Source organism: Pteropus vampyrus, unplaced genomic scaffold (assembly GCF_000151845.1).
Source record: "Pteropus vampyrus isolate Shadow unplaced genomic scaffold, Pvam_2.0 Scaffold927, whole genome shotgun sequence".
Lineage (NCBI taxonomy): Eukaryota > Metazoa > Chordata > Mammalia > Chiroptera > Pteropodidae > Pteropus > Pteropus vampyrus.
In genome coordinates this window covers 204931-206104 of record NW_011889708.1, presented here as the reverse complement: position 1 = coordinate 206104, position 1174 = coordinate 204931, and the positions used below count along the sequence as shown (strand labels likewise).

The 1174-nt window shown below is 39.1% G+C and overlaps 1 protein-coding gene across 1 annotated transcript in view; it reads left to right on the top strand.

Moving 5' to 3' along the window:
• Positions 1 to 1168, top strand: part of ZNF25 (zinc finger protein 25) — a 26475-nt gene extending 25307 nt beyond the window's left edge. The window contains exon 5 of the mRNA XM_023526463.1: positions 50 to 1168. Within this exon, the coding sequence (XP_023382231.1) occupies positions 50 to 1100 (1051 nt within the window). The 3' untranslated portion in view covers positions 1101 to 1168. The remainder of the gene's footprint in view (positions 1 to 49) is intronic.
• Positions 1169 to 1174: the final 6 nt, after the last annotated feature.

The following is a 1174-nucleotide window of genomic DNA, read 5'->3' as shown; positions in this document are numbered from 1 at the left end:
CAGGGGAAAAAAGCCTTATACATTAATGAATTTGGAAATTTCTCTCTAGGACTGGAGAACTCACCAGTCAGAAAACTCATACCAGAGAGAAAACCTATAAATGCAATGAATGTGGAAAGTCCTTCTGCCAGAAGTCTGTCCTCATAGCACATCAGCATGCTCATTCAAAGGACAAACCCAGTGAATGTGGGAAATCTATCTCTAGGAATAGAGACCTCACAAAACATCAGAAGACTCACACCAGAGAGAAAACCTATGAATGCAAAGAATGTAAGAAATCTTTCTACCACTTGTCATCTCTTAGTAGACATTTGAGAACTCATGCAGGGGAGAAACCCTATGAATGTGATCGGTGTGAGAAATCCTTCTACCAGAAGCCACACCTCATAGAACATCAGAAAACACACACAGGAGAGAAACCCTATGAATGTACTGAATGTGGGAAGTTCTTCTATGTTAAAGCATACCTAATGGTACATCAGAAAACACACACAGGGGAGAAACCATATGAATGTAAGGAATGTAGGAAATCATTTTCCCAGAAATCACACCTTACAGTACACCAGAGAACACATACAGGGGAGAAACCCTATAAATGTAAGGAATGTGGGAAATTCTTCTCTAGAAATTCACACCTCAAAACTCACCAGAGAACTCACACTGGAGAGAAACCCTATGAATGTAGTCAGTGTGGGAAATGCTTCTACCAGAAGTCAGCCCTCACAGTACATCAGCGAAGTCACACAGGAGAGAAACCCTTTGAATGTAATAAATGTGGAAAAAACTTTTACTATAAATCAGATCTTACTAAACATCAAAGAAAACACACAGGGGAGAAGCCCTATGAATGTCATGAATGTGGTAAATCTTTCTCTGTGAATTCAGTCCTCAGATTACATCAAAGGACTCACACAGGAGAGAAACCCTATGAATGTAAGGAATGTGGGAAATCCTTCTCTCAGAAGTCACATTTTATCATACATCAGAGAAAACACACAGGTGAGAAACCGTATGAATGTCAAGAGTGTAGGAAAACTTTTATCCAGAAATCAAAACTCACTGCACATCAGAAGACACACACAGAGGGGAAAAGCTTATAAAGTAGTATGAATTGAGAAATTGTTCTGACTGAATTGAGCCTTCAGGATAATCATAATTCACATAAGACAAAATC